Source organism: Salvelinus namaycush, chromosome 11 (genome assembly GCF_016432855.1).
Source record: "Salvelinus namaycush isolate Seneca chromosome 11, SaNama_1.0, whole genome shotgun sequence".
NCBI lineage: Eukaryota > Metazoa > Chordata > Actinopteri > Salmoniformes > Salmonidae > Salvelinus > Salvelinus namaycush.
The window spans coordinates 2,414,950-2,431,422 of record NC_052317.1 but is presented as its reverse complement, the minus strand read 5'-3'; the positions used below and the strand labels follow the sequence as shown (position 1 = coordinate 2,431,422).

The window sequence follows — 16,473 nt, the reverse complement described above, 5'->3', positions numbered from 1 at the left end:
AGCTCCATTTTCTCGTCTGAAGAGTATGGTTCCTCATGACTCTTTTGTGGCTTGCTTTCAAGGCACAATCTGTTCCTTTTATATCCAGTCAAAGTTGCTTCTCCTGAACTTGTTAATGAAGTTAACAGGTTGTGCCTGGACAATAATGACATTTTTGAAGATGTCACTCACTACAGCAGAATGTAAAGAAAATGATTCAAACTATTACGCACATATTCATTTTAGCAATGCCTTATGATGTATTAATCACGTTTTTTTGGTGTTTTTTTTATCCCTTCCAGTTCACAAGCATAATGATCCCCATCACCATGGTCATCACAACCATGATCACACTCACGAGGACCATCAAGTGAATGAAAACAAGAAAGTAGGCTCAATTCAAGCGGGTAAGAACCGCCGTATTATTTCGCGCCAGGTTAATTTTCAGTGTTTGTCCTCCTTTTGTATTCTGCCGCTCCAATTCTGTGGCAGATGAGATGAATCTATTAGTTGTCGTGAACTGTTTCTCACTGTGCTAATTTCATTCCGTTACACCAGTTTGTCTATTATACTTTGGGGGGACATTTTGCGTCAGCAATTAGCGGTGAGCTAAAATGTCACTGTTTCACTCGCATCGATGAACCTTTTAATCAAAACCGGAAAACCGGATCTGTGCATGTGTTTGAATGTGTGTGTTCTAGCGTGGGCCGGCGGCTTTGTCTCCATCACCATCATCAGCCTGCTGTCCTTGGCTGGCGTGGTGCTCATCCCGTTGATGAACCGCGTCTTCTTCAAGTTCCTGCTCAGCTTCCTGGTGGCGCTGGCTGTGGGCACGCTGAGCGGAGACGCCTTCCTGCACCTCATACCTCACGTGAGTCACACTAGATGACTGCTTTGGGGCACTACATATTAGGGCAGAACATGGGGGTAGTTTCTAAAAGCTAAACGTGAAGCTCGGTCAATGTGACTGGCCTGTTAATCGTGCTGAGCTGGACTTAAGTCAAGATGGCCATGAATCAGGGGGAAAAAAGTCCCAATGATTGGTTACATTAGTTTTAGCTTGCCTTCACTTTAGGACCAATTTGAATGGTCTGTACAAAAACTGCCCGTCCGGTGCTCTGGCGAGCTAAAACAAATGCACCTATTGCTTCCTATCCTTCAGTCGCACTCACTCATACATTCCCATCTCCTCCTCTACCCCCACCAGTCTCAGGGGGGCCACCACCACTACCAGCACTCTGTGAACAGGACATCAGGGCACGGTCTCCACGGGGAGGAGGAAGAGGACCATAACCTGGACGGGGTGTGGAAGGGGTTGACGGCCCTGGGCGGAGTCTACTTCATGTTCCTCATCGAGCACTTCCTCACACTGGGCAAAATGTACAAGGACAAACAGAAGGTCAGGGGGTTTCTTCGAGGAGTGGCTTCTATTGTGTCGGATGTGGTTTTAGTCTTCATGTTATATATTTGCTGAAATGTTTATTCATTTTTGATAATTCAGTATGGAAACATAGGTGTGAAAATTCATTTGTAATGCAAAAAATGAAAGATTAAAAAAAATGATATTGTATAGTTACAGGGTATTTCCCCTATATTCATATAGCAGCGGTGTCTCACTGCTGCTAAATTGTAGTCACCGCTGCAAAAATAGTGTGTGTGTCTGAGAGAGAGACTGACTCACTGACACAGAGAGAGACTGACTCACTGACACAGAGAGAGACTGACTCACTGACACAGAGAGAGACTGACACAGAGAGAGACTGACACAGAGAGAGACTGACACAGAGAGAGACTGACACAGAGAGAGACTGACACAGAGAGAGACTGACACAGAGAGAGACTGACACAGAGAGAGACTGACACAGAGAGAGACTGACACTGAGAGAGACTGACACACTGACACTGAGAGAGAGAGACTGACTCACTGACACTGAGAGAGAGAGACTGACTCACTGACACTGAGAGAGAGACTGACTGACTCACTGACACTGAGAGAGAGACTGACTGACTCACTGACACTGAGAGAGAGACTGACTGAGGCTGACTGACAGGCTGGCTGGCTCTGGCTGGCTGACGACAGAGAGAATGACTGGCTGACGACAGAGAGAATGACTGGCTGACGACAGAGAGAATGACTGGCTGACGACAGAGAGAATGACTGGCTGACGACAGAGAGACTAGACTGACTGGCTGAGAGACTGACTGGCTGACGACTGAGAGACTGACTGACAGGCTGGCTGGCTCTGGCTGGCTGACGACAGAGAGAATGACTGGCTGACGACAGAGAGAATGACTGGCTGACGACAGAGAGAATGACTGGCTGACGACAGAGAGAATGACTGGCTGACGACAGAGAGACTAGACTGACTGGCTGAGATTCTGACTGGCTGACGACAGAGAGACTAGACTGACTGGCTGAGATTCTGACTGGCTGACGACAGAGAGACTAGACTGACTGGCTGAGATTCTGACTGGCTGACGACAGAGAGACTAGACTGACTGACTGACAGATTCTGACTGACTGACAGATTCTGACTGACTGACAGATTCTGACTGACTGACAGATTCTGACTGACTGACAGATTCTGACTGACTGACAGATTCTGACTGACTGACTGACAGATTCTGACTGACTGACTGACTGACAGATTCTGACTGACTGACTGACAGATTCTGACTGACTGACTGACTGACAGATTCAGACCATGCTTCCGATTGTTATGAAAACTTGAAATCGGCCCCGATTAATCGGTCGACCTCTAATTCTGGCCCATGTTGACTCCAATGCTTCCCACAGTTGTGTGAAGTTGGCTGGATGTCCTTTGGTTGGTGGACCATTCTTGATACTCACTGGAAACTGTTGAGTGTGACAAACCCAGCACCTTTGCAGTTCTTGACACAAACCGGTGCGCCTGGCACATACTACCATACCCCGCTCAAGGGCACTTAAATCTTTTGTCTTGCCCATTCACCCTCTGAATGGCACACATACACAATCCATGTCTCAAGGCTTAAATTATTCTTTAACCTGTCTCCTCCCCTTCATCTACACTGATTGAAATGGATTTAACAAGTGACATCAATAAGGGATCATAGCTTTCACCTGGTCAGTGTCATGGATAGAGCAGGTGTTCTTAATATTTGGTACACTCAGTCTGTGTGTGTGTTTAACTATACAGTTGAAGTCAGAAGTTTACATACACCTTAGCCAAATACATTTACACTCAGTTTTTCACAATTCCTGACATTTAATCAAAGTAAAAATCCCTGTCTTAGGTCAGTTAGGATCACCACATTTATTTTAAGAATGTGAAATGTCAGAATAATAGTAGAGATTGATTGATTTATTTCAGATTTGATTTATTTCGTCACATTCCCAGTGGGTCAAAGTATACATGCACTCAATTAGTATTTGGTAGCATTGCCTTTAAATTGTTTAATTTGGGTCAAATGTTTTGGGTAGCCTTCCACAATAAGTTGGGTGAATTTTGGCCCATTCCTCCTGACAGAGCTGGTGTAACTGAGTCAGGTTTGTAGGCCTCCTTGCTCGCACACGCTTTTTCAGTTCTGCCCACAAATGTTCTATAGGATTGAGGTCAGGGCTATAGAACATTTGACAATACCTTGACTTTGTTGTCCTTAAGCCATTTTGCCACAACTTTGGAAGTATTTTTCTACCTCATGATACCATCTATTTTGTGAAGTGCACCAGTCCCTCCTGCAGCAAAGCACCCCCACAACATGATGCTGCCACCCCCGTGCTTCACGATTGGGATGGTGTTCTTCGGCTTGCAAGCCTGCCCCTTTTTCCTCCAAACATAACGATGGTAATTATGGCCAACAGTTCTATTTTTGTTTCATCAGACCAGAGGACATTTCTCCAAAAAGTACGATCTTTGTCCCCATGTGCAGTTGCAAACCGTAGTCTGGCTTTTTTATGGCGGTTTTGGAGCAGTGTCTTCTTTCTTGCTGAGTGGCTTTTCAGGTTATGTGGATATAGATACTTTTGTACCTGTTTCCTCCAGCGTCTTCACAAGGTCCTTTGCTGTTGCTCTGGGATTGATTTGCACTTTTTCACACCAAGGTACGTTCATCTCTAGGAGACAGAACACGTCTCCTTCCTGAGCGGTATGACGGCTGCGTGGTCCCATGGTGTTTATACTTGCGTACTATTGTTTGTACAGATGAACGTGGTACCTTCAGGCGTTTGGAAATTGCTCCCGAGGATGAACCAGACTTGTGGTCTACAATTGTTTCTCTGAGGTCTTGGCTGATTTCTTTTGATTTTCCCATGATGTCAAGCAGAGGCACTGAGTTTGAAGGTAGGCCTTGAAATACATCCACAGATACACCTCCAATTGACTCAAATGAGGTCAATTAGCCTATCAGAAGCTTCTATAGCCATGACATAATTTTCTGGAATTTTCCAAGCGGTTTAAAGGCACAGTCAACTTGGTGTATGGAAACTTCTGACCCACTGGAATTGTGATACTGTGAACTATAAATGAAATAATCTGTCTGTAAACAATTGTTGGAAAAATTACTTGTGTCATGCACAAAGTATATGTCCTAACCGACTTGCCAAAACTATAGTTTGTTTAACAATACATTTGTGGAGTGGTTGAAAATTAGTTTTAATGACTCCAACCGAAGTGTATGTGATCTTCCGACTTCAACTGTTGGTGAAAGCAATGATCGATTACTGATGTGTCTTATTAAATGCACTTGAATCAGTGTAGATCAGATATTCCCAAACTGGGGTACGCAATGCCGTTCGGGGTACCCCAAATAAAAATGCGATTCTCGCGAATTCCACAAATGGTCCATATGTAGCCAACTGTAGCTGCTGCTCATGTTGGTATCTGTATTGATGGCGCAACAGCCATGACATGGAGACAGTGGAGGGATAATGCGCATGGACGCATTTGCTCCCGACGCAACTTGGGTACACTGCAGCATCCACGAGAGGCTCTTGCTGCCAAAGGAATGCCTGACAGCTTGAAATACGTTTTGGACACAGTGAAAAATGGTTAACTTTAATAAAGCAAGGCCCCTGAACTGTATTTTCTGCTCTTTGCAAAATGATATGGGCATGGACCATGTAACACTTTTACAACATACAGAAGTGCGCTGGTTATCAAGGGGCAAAGTATTGCCACATTTTTTTTTATTATTGAGAAACGAGCTTAAAGTTTCCTTTACTGACCATAACTTTCACTTGTCTGACCGCTTGCATGATGACGAGTTTCTCACATGACTGGCCTATCTGGGTGATGTTTTTTCTCGCCTGAATGAGCTGAATCTAGGATTACAGGGACTCCAGAACTATATTCAATGTGCTAGACAAAATTGAGGCTATATTAAGAATCTCTAATCTGTCTGCATTAACAAGGACAACACACAGGTCTTTCCATCATTGTATGATACTTTTGTGTGCAATTGAACTCAAGCTTACGGACAATGTTAAATGTGATATATAGCGAAGCACCTGAGTGAGTTGGGTACGCAATTACGCAGGTACTTTTTCGAAACATGACACAAACAACTGGATTCGTTATCCCTTTTATGCCCTGCCTTCAGTCCACTTACCGATATCTGAACAAGAGCGCCTCATCAAAATTGTAACAAGTGGTTCTGTGAAAATGTTATTTAATCAGAAGCCACTGCCAGATTTCTGGATAGGGCTGCGCTCAGAGTATCCTGCCTTGGCAAATCGTGCTGTTAAGACACTGATGCTCTTTGCAACCACTTACCTGTGTGAGAGTGGATTCTCGGCCCTCACTAGCATGAACTAAATACAGGCACAGACTGTGTGGAAAATGATTTAAGACCGAGACTCTCCAAAACTCTTCAATGTTGGGTTGTAATGTGCATCCTTTCAAGCACACCCTTCTCATTGACCTGTGGTGAGTTATTTTCGATTAATTAAAAAGGTTTTGTATGTAAGATGGTTAAATAAAGAGCTACATTATTATTATATTGTTATTTGTGCCCTGGTCCTGTAAGAGCTCTGTCACACCCCGGCTCATGGGAAGTGACAAACTCATGTATCGTATAATGTGTGTGTGTGTGTGTGTGTGTGGCAGGCTTACAATGATGGCATAAAACAACATTTGAGAGTGCGCTGACCCTGGTGCTAGAGGGGAGGCGGTACGCAGTTGGAGGTTGAATGTTTGAAGGGGCACGGGACTATAAAAAGTTTGGGAAGCACTGGTGTAGATGAAGGGGAGGAGACGGGTTAAAGAAGGATTGTTAAGCCTTTAGACAATTGAGACATGGATTGTCTATTTGTGCCTTTCAGAGGGTAAATGGGCAAGACAAAAGATTGAAGTGCCCTTTAAACGGGCTATTGTAGAGGCTGTTCTAAGGGCAAAAGGGGGGAGGTGGTGCAACTCAATATTAGGAAGGTGTTCTTAATGTTTGTACGTGTGTGTGTGTGTGTGTGTGTTTAACTATACTTGTGGTACTATACTTGTTTTACAAACTGGGGAACTTTTGTTAGTCTCCACACTGTGAAATGCTATTTCTAGGGGGTTAAGGTTAGTTTTAGGGTTGGGGTTAGGTAAAATAGGATTTTGAATGGGACTGAATTGTGTGTCCCCACAAGGTTAGTTACACAAGACGTGTGTACAGTATTTCTGCCGAGACACGCTTTTAAATGGATAGTCAATTCGATGAATGGGAGCAGCTAGCGTCTCGTTGTACTTATGCTAGTAGCAATGCCCCCTCACCCTTTTCACCACCGCTGAAAACAATCCTAGGGGAAATCCCGTTACAACTACATGGTTCCATCATTCAGCATCTTGTATTTGTATTTCTGCCTTTGATTTCATGTATTTTGCGATCTGCAGAATTGGTTTACGGATAGCAATGATCATTTACATAAATGTGATGATTATCTTTGTTCTTACCACTATTAATCTCCTATTAACCAAACAGGTGAAGAAATATGACCAGAATGATGACAAGGTGGATCCTGAGAAACTACCGGGACTGGAGGAGAACGACCTAAAGCCAATTGAAGGTCAATCTGAAAGAGATCGTTTTGGAGACGTTTAACAATGTGACAACATTCACTCTGTCTCAGTGCGTTAAAACACAGATGCAGAGACCAAAAGTTTGACTTCCTAGTTTTATAATCCTAACATTTATTGACAATGCATGCAACCAACCTTTTACTTACTTTATTTTTATGACGTCTATTTGACAGGGATAATTCACTTTAATCATCATTTATGTAACGCATGTGCCAGATTTAGCTCAAAGGCTAATTTTCACCAGTAAGACATTGTCCTTGCGTCAGAACCCAGACAAAAAGACCAAAGGATTAACATTTAAACGACCATGTGTTGTTGGTTAGCAATTACCTTCGGAGCACATTGATGCTAGTGTTTGTGAGTTCGAATCCGACCCATGCCATTTCTAACACACACTGTCCGCCTAACTTTGTTTCTCTCACTGTCTCTTTCCAATAAACATGAAAAATACAGAAATGAGTGAGAATACCCACTCTAAAAAAAAAACCACACAAAACAATTAACCCTGCCTTCTGTCGTGTCCCTATCCCCCAAAGATGTGAATACTAACGGAGGTGGCAACTTCGGCGACCACCACAGCGATGGACTCCACCGGGGCAGCGAGGAGGAGGAGGTAATGCTGGCGCCCGCCACCTCACCCGAGGGCTACGCCTCCGTGTCGGGCTCGGCGGCTGCTGCCACCTACACAGCAGGGGACTGTGAGAACAAGTGCCACTCCCACTTCCACGACACGGTGGGCGAGGCAGACAACCTGCACCACCACCACCACGAATACCATCACATCCTGCACCACCACCACTCTCAGAACCACCATCCACACAGCCACTCGCATTCGTATTCGGAACAACACTTCCAGCAGGCGGGTGTGGCCACGCTGGCCTGGATGGTTATCATGGGCGACGGGCTGCACAACTTCAGTGACGGCCTGGCCATCGGTGGGTTCACGTTTTAACTTGACCTCAATACAAGGGGAAAGCGTCAGTTTGATAATAGTGTGATAATGCTGTTTTAACGTTTGTTTTTCTTTTCAGCTATTTGAGGATGACATAAATAAGTTGACGAGGAGAGAAATGAGTTTGCGCTATCATAGAATCAATCAATCAAATGTATTTATATAGCCCTTCTTCCATCGGCTGATCTCTCAAAGTGCTGTGCAGAAACATTATTTCTTAACATTTTTGTAAAGGGAAAGGGGATACCTAGTCAGTTGCACAACTGAATGCATTCAACCTAAATGTCTTCCACATTTAACCCAACCCCTCTGTGTCAGAGAGGTGCGGGGGGGGGGGGGGGGCTGCCTTAATCAAAGTCCACATCATTGGAGCCCAGGGAGCAGTTGTTGTTTTTGGGTTAACTGTCTTGCTCAAGGGCAGAACGGCAGATTTTTTTCCTCCCACCTTTGGATTCGAACCAGCGACTTTTCGGTTACTGGCCAAATGCTCTTAACCGCCAGTAGTACTAGTCATGACTATACATGAGGATTTAGGAGAAATTTTATTTGAACCTACATATTCTTCGGTTTAACATACTCTTAGGTTTGAACACTTTTTAACCATGGCTTAAGAGTGAGAAACTTCACTCTTTTTGTATCTGCTGTTTTGTCAAGATCTGATATTTAAAAGTATTATGTCTAGTCCATCGCTGTTGAACAGCCATCACTAGCCGTCTACCAGGTGACGCACTCCCACACGACACACACAAGCTATCACACACACGCCACATACTCACACGCACAAAGACGCACACACGCTCGCGTACATGCTCCCACAGCCAAAGCTGCTGTCCTACGCTATAGACATTTAACCGTTGATCACTTCCCGTTTCGCACTATTGAAATACTGTATGTCTGACAGCTCATCATAGTATTTCTACCACTGTACATTGTATTTTAGTTACTGTTTATACACACTGCATATTTATTTATACACTGGATTCTTTACATGGCTTACTCTATCTTTTGTAGCTGGGTATAGATTGCATTTGATTACTGCTACAGTAATCACCCTGCTGTATTTTTTTTTTTTTTTAATTCTTATTTTAATTGTTAGGAGCTAGTAACATAAGCATTTCGCTGCACCCGATATAACAACTGCTAAACTGTGTACGCGACCAATAAACATTGATTTTGTTTACATTATTCAACTCAATCTTTATGACCCATAATGAAGGGTTTTACGGTTATTTAATGTTTCTTAATGACTTATGACAGGGGCGGCGTTCACGGAAGGGCTGTCCAGTGGCCTCAGTACGTCGGTGGCCGTGTTCTGCCATGAACTGCCTCACGAGCTGGGTAAGACGAAACGGCCTAGCCAATACTTACAGCTGTCATTTTAACTTGAGGTTGGACACTTTTGATGTTGAATGAACACCCCCTCTTTTTATTTTTTTTAACAGTAGCCGTCAAAACTGCTTTCAAAGGTGTGGTTTTCCCCAATTGCATCAAAATGTTGTGCAATGACTGGGCTTTTGCATGTTTCTCTCCCTCTGGCAGTAGCACTTGCAATTTGAAAGCACTTCGAGGAATGTTTTTCTCTCTCATAGAACGCACAACGACAAGCTGACCAATAGAAAAGCTTACTACTATGGGATTGTCTTCGTGAACGTGGACAGCTTTAGCATCTTGAAAGTGCGCCTATTCAGAAATATTTTTTCGTGTTCCATATTTTTGGGGTTTGGCAACAATTTAACATTGGTGCAGTGCCGCTGCTAAAGGAATTTAGAAAAAATCACTGCCTCGGCCCTGCCCCAGTGCACTGCTCTGATTGAATTGCTGCATCTTTTTCTCCGGTCCATGTGTCCTAAAGCCTTGCATCCTTCCTCCCCCTTAGGTGACTTCGCTGTGCTGTTGAAGGCTGGCATGACAGTGCGACAGGCCATTCTCTACAACATGCTGTCTGCCATGATGGCGTACCTGGGCATGATCACGGGCATCCTCATTGGGCACTACGCTGACAACATCTGCATGTGGATCTTCGCCCTCACCGCCGGGCTCTTCCTGTATGTTGCCCTGGTGGACATGGTAAGTCCCACGGTTTGAACATTATTAACATGCATGTCTGTGTACTCGCAGGTTCTTGAAAGGACATTGTAATGAAGATGGTGTAGCTTTGTAAATGATAGCGTTATTGGCCATACTTTTAAAAATGTTTTGCACAAGCCATAGTCATATTCAGTAGGGGTGTAACGGTACACATATTCGTACCCGAACTGTTCATACAGGGACCTCTGTACATAAAAAAAAATTTAAATAAAAACTTTAGGCCTATAGGCTATGCCTACGCTGCGTTGTGTGCCTCTTGAGTAAATTGGAGCTGAAAAAACAAACATTTCGGGCTATTCCGTTAAAACAACTAGAGCCTATGCTCACGTTGTGATCAAAATTTGCATCTTAATTGCTGCGTTTCAAACTTTCTTTTTTGTGAGGCGCAGCCGGGAACTAGTTACATAGGTACTTTTTCCACCAAACTGTAATACTTGAGTAAAAGTAAAGATACCTTTTTAATAGAAAATGACTTAAGTGAAAGTCACCCATTGAAATACTACTTGAGTAAAAGTATTTGGTTTTAAATATAAAAAACACCAATAGAAAGGTAAATGTAATTGCAAAAATATACTTAAATATCAAGATAAAAGGTAAGAATCATTTCAAATTCCTTAAATTAAGCAGACTAGACGGCACAATTATCTTTTGTTTTTTACTTATTTACGGATAGCCAGGGGTACACTCAGACAAACTAAGCATTTGTGTTTGAGTCCACCAGATCAGATGCAGTAGGGTTGACCAGGGATGTTATCTTGAAGTGTGTGAATTGGACCATTTTCTGTCCTGCTAAGCATTAAAAATGTAACGAGTACTTTTGGGTGTCAGAGAATGTTTGGAGTAAAAAGTACATTATTTTCTCTAGGATTGTAGGGAAGTAAAAGTAAAAGCACTTTCCTAACTCCATCAGTTTCTTACTCCATCAGGTGCTATCACCAATTCGGCCAAATAAAGATATTGATAGCCACTAACCAAGAAAAAACCTCATCAGATGACAGTCTGATAACATATTTATTGTATAGGATAGGTTTTGTTAGAAAAATGTGCATATTTCAGGTATAAATCCTAGTTTACAATTGCACCCACCATCACAACTCGACTAGAATAAATACACAGAGCAACGTGTATTACCTAATTACTAATCATAAAACATTTCTTAAAAATACACAGCGCACAGCAATGGAAAGACACAGATCTTGTGAATTCAGACAATATTTCAGATGTTCTAAGTGTTTTACAGCGAAAACACAATAAATCGTTATATTAGCATACCACATGTGCAAACGTTACCAGAGCATCGATTCAAGCCAAAGAGAGCGATAACGTAATCATCGCCAAAATATATTAATTTTTTCACTAACCTTCTCAGAATTCTTCCGATGACACTCCTGTAACATCATATTACAACATACATATAGAGTTTGTTCGAAAATGTGCATATTTAGCCACAAACAACCGTGGTTATACAATGACAATACTAGCAAAACTAGCCTGAAAATGTCGGACGCCATCTTTCACAGTGATCTTGTCTCATGGATAACTATTCATAAACTTGACTAAAAAAATATAAGTTGGACAGCTATCGAAAGACAAATTAGTTCTTAATGCAATCGCTGAATTACATTTCTAAAATTATCCTTACTGTGCAATACAGGGTTCGCCAAGCGAAGCTATACCAAACAAAATGGCGGAATATGCGTTTAAAATTTTTCGACAGAACAACGATTTATCATCTTAAATATTTCTTACTATGAGGTGATCTTCCATCAGAATCTTGGGCAATGTATCCTTTCTTGGGTCTAATCTTCTTTTGGTCGAAAGATGTCCTCTGTCCGTCGAAATGCCCACTAACGTTCGACCGGGACCCCGAAACGTGCCCAGCTCTTGGATGGGCGTCACATAGAACTGCCTCAAAATCGCACTAAACGGATATAAATTGCTATAAAACGGTTTAAATTAACTACCTTATGATGTTTTTAACACCAATAACGAGTAAAAACATGACCGGCGATATATAAGTGGCTAAACAACAGCTTGGAAAGAGAGGAGGTCCAACGTCCATCCTGCGCCATTCAAATTGTCACCACTTACTGACATCTAGAGGAAGGCGTGGGCAGTGTTTGTATCCTCATAGGATTTACAGGGACTTTAAAACTGATCTGGAACCAGAGGCCAAGATAGCTGAAATCTCACACACTGGGAGGAAAAGTGCTGTAGAATGAGTTCTGTTTCACTCAGAGACATAATTCAAACGGCTATAGAAACTAGAGAGTGTTTTCTATCCAATAATAACAATAATATGCATATTGTACGAGCAAGAATTGAGTACTAGGCAGTTTAATCTGGAGAGCAAATTATGCTAATGCGAAACAGCACCCCCTATAGTGGCAAGAAGTTAACTAGGCAAGTCAGTTAAGAACAAATTCTTATTTACAATGACGGCCTACTGGTGAACACTGGGTTAACTGCCTTGTTCAGGGGCAGAACGACACATTTTTACATGTAAATGTAAAAAAAGTTGTACTTCAAAGTATTTTTACTTAAGTACTTTACACCACTGACTAGTTATGCACGATGGTGAATGGTGGGGTTGATAAACCTGGAGGATTCTCCATCCTCGTTGAAAACTCCAGTTTGGGAACATTTTGGCTTCCCAGTAGATTACAATGGCGATGGACAGAGAGTATGTTGCCAACGCTCAACGAGAATATCCTATTCAGCAGCCAACACCTCACGTTTACATATTCCTACCACCGGACAAAAACAGCACAACTTCGTCTCCCCAGACAGAAGCCACTCCTCAGTAAAAGGCACATGACAGCTTGCTTGGAGTTTACCAAAAGGCACCTAAAGACTCGCAGACGATGTGAAACAAGATTCTCTGGTCTAACCAATATTGACCTCGCCAAGCGTCACGTCTGGAGGAAACCTGGCACCATCCCTATGGTGAAGCACGGTGGTGGCAGCATCATGCTGTGGGGATGTTTTTCTGCGGCAGGGACTGGGAGACTAGTCAGGATCGAGGGGAAAGATGAATGGAGCAAAGTACAGAGTGATCCAGAGCACTCAGACTGGGGTGAATGTTCACCTTCCAACAGAACAACGACCCTAAGCACACAGCCAAGACAATGCAGGAGTGGCTTCGGGACAAGTCTCTTGAACCCAATCTAACATCTCTGGAGAGACCTGAAAATAGCTGTGCAGCGACACTCCCTGTCAAACCTGACAGAGCTTGAGAGGATCTGCAGAGAAAAATGGAAGAAACTCCCCAAATGCAGGTGTGCCAAGCTTGTAGCGTGATACCCAAGAAGACTTTCCGAAGGCACTGTGACATCACATTATACCGGAGTGGGAAATGAGAAGTACTGTGCTACACACTCTTTATGAAAGTCACACAAGTTCACATATTTCTTTCTGTTTGTAAGAAAACAATTTAGCATAGACCTATACAATGTCTAAGCCATGTTTACATATTGATTTCACACGCATATTGCACTTTATTTTAGTGTTGTTGAGTAATAGTGTGTTTTTTAATTTAAGAAAATACAAAGTGTTGGTGTTCCTGATTTTGTTCTCTCATCAGTCATTATGTCTCGTGATAATGTATGGAATCAGGAATACCAACACTTTGCATTTACTTACTGTACAACATTTTTTGTTTATTTAACTGTTGACGTTTCATTTTCCTGCTAAAAGGAAAAACATGACCCCAAAACGGCAATACGTACCGAACCGTGGGGTTGGTGAACTGTTACACCCCTAATTTTCAGGCCATACAGTGTTTTTAGCAGTAGTCAGTTGTCCTCCCACCAACAGAGCAACATTGATTTTTTTTTACCAACAGTCATTGCCATCTGTTATGCTGGTTCAGCAGGACTTGTCAAAAATACCCATCCCACCAAGGCAAACAGCATTGTACTGTTGCTTAGCCTTTTGCTTAGCTTGCTGATAAGTGGCCCTCTGAACCATATGGCCTCTTCTCTCTCTCTCACACACACACACGTACGTGAGAGAAGCAGTTACACACACCTATGTGAGAGAATCAGGTAGGGACTGACTGGGCTGTCACAGGCAGCTGACTGTTGTACAGCCCAGCTAATTCCTCTCAAGTCTGACCTCTTGTGGCCATGTTGAATGCATGCGATGTCTTCCAAAGCTGCATAAGAGCAATTTCTCGACCAGGAATACAATTTAATGTGCGTCTGTGATTGGAGGCTTCTGTTACCACACATTTACATTACAAGCGGCTCAGTGGCATTTCAAAATATAGTAAAAATATGGGTCTCTTGTGATATGGATATTGCACATGTCAAATATAGCAATTTCAATATAAATCGTGCAGCCCCTACCATCATGCATTTAAAAGCAAAAGGTTGGTGTAATTATTGGTTGGAGAGCGTTTCCACCATTGTTAAATTCTTTCAAGAAAGTGTAAAATTGCGTACTTAGCGGAAGGGTGGAGAATGGGGATGTTTACCTGTTTACTTGATTCTATGCCTCGAATTAGAAGCTGCTTTACCAGATAAGTTCCGTTCAGTACAAACCAATGTTTGACGTTTCACAGGTCCCGGAGATGCTCCACAACGATGCTGGGGACCACGGCTTCAGCCACTGCGGCTTCTTCCTGCTCCAGAACGCAGGCATCCTGTTGGGCTTCTGCATCATGCTGCTCATCGCAATCTTTGAACATAAAATCCAGCTGGAAATAGACCTCTAAACTGATGGATCTCAAACCTGGTCTCCAAGGACCCCTGTGTTTGCAGGTTTGATTCCAAACCGAACTTGGTACTGGGAGAAGGAATAGATTAATCGAACATGGTTAGTTGATTTAGAACAGAATGTAGCCTTAAGTTTGATTGTAAGCCCACATGCACAGGCATCCTTGGAACACCAGCAGTGTTGAGAAACACTCCTCAAACTGACAGGACCAAGCGCCGTGTGTCTCATCTGCCAAGTGGCCACATCACGAGTCAGCCATTACGGTGTCTTTCCCTCTCATCTCCTCTCCTCCAAGAAGTGAAAAAGAAATGATTAGTGTGAACATTTATTTTTGGTCAAGGTACAACTGTTGCAAAATGTCAATTGGCATGTGTTCTGTATGTGTTTTTTATGTCTGACAAACCTTTGGTGTTGCGTAGCTGTCTGTCTTCCCTCAGTGTGCTTCATGTTTTATTTCTGGTCAAGATTTACAGTTAAAAAAAAACTAAATGGAGGACCGTGTTTTGTTGACGGGATGTTTGGAAAGGACAAGCTTTGTTTGTGGGCGTCAGAACAAGGGCCAATCCTTTTAATGTTGTGTTTATTTCAAATCCACAAGGGTCAAGTGAAAGCTCATTGATTGGGCAAGGAGGCTTCATGCCCAATTTCGGGGCCACTGTACCACAGGTTGTAACTTTAAACATTGTAAGTGCCAGTCGGCTTGAGCCTGTTTTAATCCCAACCTAACCCACCTCCTTGGTAACAGTGCACCAAGTCTTTAAATGCCCGATCAAAACGAATCAAGCCAATTTAAGGGCAGTTAATATCACTATGCCTCGGGAATTGTGTGCATAGTGCTATACTCGGTGGGGGGGACTTGGATCAGTCTTTTAAGTCTGTTACATTGTCCTCACAGAGGAAAGTTGGTTGTGAATGGGTTTGAATTAGCTCTGCAAATCAAGGCTAATTTACGAGGTACAGTATCTCACAAGTAACACTGTGTTGAGCATTTTCTCCCCATGAAAGTAGTCTATTAGAGAAAAAAGGCTCCATCTCTATCCCTAAGTTTGTTAATTTAGCCAGTGTCAATAGGGATATCCAGTCATGGGACTAGATAGATATCGATCGATCTGATACATGAGTACATTTTCTCTTCACGAAGTGATTATAGTGGTAACTTCTTTCAAAGGTCCTATGATGAATGTGTGATCTATGTCTGTTCAGAATGAAGCCACTCAAAGTGGTATTATGTTTTTAAGTTATCGTGCCAATATCTCATCTCGCTGTGTTTTGAAAAGACAACCAAACCTTTGGTCAGGAAAAATGTATGTTTTCATCTGTTTCACACACTGTTTAAGGAAGAGGTACATCATGAAGAGAACTATTTTGTGTGCCATTATTTTACTGTTGTGTACGTCAGGCAGCTTTGGATGTAATATGTGTTACTTTACATTCCAGAAGAAAATAAAAGTTATTGCCTACCACCACCTCTTTGGCCTCGCTGGATAAGTAGAGTATGACTGCACCCACAAGAATGTAACGTGAACATTGAAAAGACTTTCGATCTGGAACTTGAAAGTAGTTATGCTGCTCGGGCAGGTCCTCTGACATTGAACTCAATTGACAGAGTGCAACTGAATAGGGCTGGGCAGTATTCAGGTTTTCATACTGTTCACTTCTGTATTGCTGGAAGTGCACACAAGGGGCGCTATTATAACT

General features: G+C 42.7%; 1 protein-coding gene across 2 annotated transcripts in view; it reads left to right on the top strand.

Annotated features, from left to right (window-relative positions):
- Nucleotides 1-16,241, top strand: part of slc39a6 (solute carrier family 39 member 6) — a 35,380-nt gene extending 19,139 nt beyond the window's left edge. For both annotated transcript variants that reach the window (XM_039003631.1, XM_039003632.1), the window contains 8 exons: nucleotides 282-386; nucleotides 681-850; nucleotides 1,187-1,378; nucleotides 6,919-7,003; nucleotides 7,553-7,951; nucleotides 9,226-9,306; nucleotides 9,845-10,035; nucleotides 14,621-16,241. In XM_039003631.1, the coding sequence (XP_038859559.1) occupies nucleotides 282-386; nucleotides 681-850; nucleotides 1,187-1,378; nucleotides 6,919-7,003; nucleotides 7,553-7,951; nucleotides 9,226-9,306; nucleotides 9,845-10,035; nucleotides 14,621-14,773 (1,376 nt within the window). In that variant the 3' untranslated portion in view covers nucleotides 14,774-16,241. The remainder of the gene's footprint in view (nucleotides 1-281; nucleotides 387-680; nucleotides 851-1,186; nucleotides 1,379-6,918; nucleotides 7,004-7,552; nucleotides 7,952-9,225; nucleotides 9,307-9,844; nucleotides 10,036-14,620) is intronic.
- Nucleotides 16,242-16,473: the final 232 nt, after the last annotated feature.